The 2,500-nt window shown below is 39.8% G+C and overlaps 1 protein-coding gene across 4 annotated transcripts in view; it reads right to left on the bottom strand.

Annotated features, from left to right (window-relative positions):
* LOC137973676 (solute carrier family 4 member 11-like) overlaps positions 1 to 2,500 on the bottom strand; it is a 34,356-nt gene that overhangs the window by 6,269 nt on the left and 25,587 nt on the right. For all 4 annotated transcript variants that reach the window (XM_068820548.1, XM_068820547.1, XM_068820550.1 and 1 more), the window contains one exon: positions 933 to 1,106. In XM_068820548.1, the coding sequence (XP_068676649.1) occupies positions 933 to 1,106 (174 nt within the window). The remainder of the gene's footprint in view (positions 1 to 932; positions 1,107 to 2,500) is intronic.

Raw genomic sequence — 2,500 nt, 5'->3', positions numbered from 1 at the left:
ATGGAAAGCATCCTAAGTCACTGTCTTTTGACACTAGTCTTATACCCACCAATACAGCACCACAATATTCTTTAGAAACCATTAAAATCAGCTTAGGGTAAAAAAAAACCATGAACAGTTTTTATCATTAATTTTTTTGATCATATGGCCGGTGCTCATTGCCGATATGAGGAGTGATCTGATTGGCTAAGTGCCTGCACATTATTCTACTACAGTGCCCAAGGTCGGATTACAAACATTCAGTCTTTGCAGAAAAATCTCAACCCTTGGCCTTGCTGTATTTACCTTGCAATAACAAGGCAGGTCCTCAGGTTGAGATTTTCTCATAAAGACCTCATTCAAGGTTTATATTAAGTAGTTCATAAATATGCAATTTTGTCTCCTGTGAGGTACATGTATGTGGCAGCTGTCAGCATCATTTTGGTAGGAAAAACACGATACCATCATTTTAGTACGAGGTTTTGCAAAAATGTTGTTGTGTCAAAACAAGTTAACAATATGGTAGCAGTTTTAACATTTTTCGTACAGCAAAAAGGCTCAGTTACCAGCAATAATTATTATCATCATCACTTTATTTAAGTTTCAAGGCTGTTTAGCCAAGCAAGAGTGCTCTACTAATTGAGGAGACTACAAATCAACTGAGATCATCTGGAACAAATTAAATCAAATCAAATGTTGGTTTTTGGTGAGGGAGATAAAACTGGAGTACCCAGAGAAAAACCTGTCGAAGCAGAGTAGAGAACCACCAAACTCAACCCAAACATGGCGTCAAATCCGGGAATCAATCCCGGGCCACGTTGGTGAAAGGCGACCAATCGTCTGGTCGTTATTCATCAGGGTTATAGATTTTCGCTAAAAACAGGCAGTCAAATCTCGTACTCATTCCTGTCCTCATCTTGGTATCTTAATCTCTCTATTATGTCTAAACTTACGTTTCAAACACATGTCCTCTGTCTACCCTTTCCTCCACATCAGCAAGTGCCCTCACATGGAGGGGTGAGTGGGGCAATGCAGCATGTACCCAGGGCAGGCCAAAAATAGAAAGGAATCCATTTGCTAATGCCACTATAAGCAAGTCCCAGTGGTAAGCACTCCCTTTCTTTAATCTAAAAGGATTGAACATTTGACAACGTTAGTGAGACCAAACCTACCCTGGTCCCAGATGTTTTTCTTTAGCCACGAGAGAGCCGCAAAGAGGCGAGACGCTAAGCGGAGTCGAGACGCGAAGTGGCAAGAAGAGAAAAACCTCTGGTTAGCTTGGACTTGAATCTCACTTTCATGAAGATGCCAGCTGTCAAACGCGTCAAATTGATAATTACAAAAGGGACCAATGACAACTTAGCAATCACACATCCCCTCTGTATTACCAGTCAAATGAACCAATTATATTGATTTCCATGTTTGCAAAAAATATCAACCAATTCAAGCCTGAGGGTCAGACCCTGACCCTCGCGTCTTCCTGAAAGTGAGGTTCAAGTCCAAGGTAACCAGAGGATCTTCTCTTCTTGCCGCATCGCGGCTCTTGCGCATCTCAAGAAAAGCCTCTAGAACAAGGGTAGATCAAACCCTTACCAAACAAAATGGTATGGGCCAGATATGGCCCAACTATGGTATTAATATATGGGTGAAACCATGGAGAATGTATGGGTTACATATGACATTAATATGGTTCAATGTTTTCCATATTAAAATCCACATTTATTGTAATGTGGTATAAATTTGGCGAACTCCCAGATGGTTTTCATGTTTTACCACATAATTATAGGTCCCAGATGATAGTGCCCATATAAAACCGATACCACACAGGAAGGGTTTGGATAACAGGGCTCGAAATTGCGACCAATACAGTCGCATTTGCGACTAAATTTTACCCTTTGCGACTAAAATATCTGGAGAAGTCGCAAATTTGCGACTTGTTGTCACCTTCGCTCTTTCAAAACAAAAGGGTTAGCAGTTGCCACTTTGCTGCTACTTTTGCTAAAATAAATAAATCACAAAATTATTTTGTTTCTCGCTGTGAATTTTCTCTGAAGATAGCGTAATTGTTGAGTAATTTAGCTGCGATGTTACGTGCACAGCTCCATTCCTTCGTTCATTCGCCATTTTTAGCAGTTTCTTTACACACAAGTATTGGGGGCTCATATTTTTTGCTAAACCGCTGACAACACAATGCAACACGGCGATTTTGCGACTAAAATTTGCAAAATTGCGACTAAATTTTCGTATCTTGTCGCAAATTGCGACTGGATTTTTTCGTTAATTTTGAGCCCTGGATAACCGTACCAAACCAAGATCACAACTGCTGCATACAGGGTTCCAATTTAGTCCATATTATAGCTATATAAACCAAGGTCCATGTCTGTGATGCATGGTAGTTTTCATATTAATTTTTATAATTAATGTAACAGTAAATGATGAACTAAACTATTGGAGGGTAATATGAAGAGCTATTTTCTACCCATATAAACCATGTGAGCGTTAGCCCTACAAATGGAATTGG

This window comes from Montipora foliosa, chromosome 10 (genome assembly GCF_036669935.1).
Source record: "Montipora foliosa isolate CH-2021 chromosome 10, ASM3666993v2, whole genome shotgun sequence".
Taxonomy (NCBI): Eukaryota; Metazoa; Cnidaria; class Anthozoa; order Scleractinia; family Acroporidae; genus Montipora; species Montipora foliosa.
The sequence above is the reverse complement of the archived record's forward strand: the minus strand, read 5'-3'. Positions and strand labels throughout refer to the sequence as shown.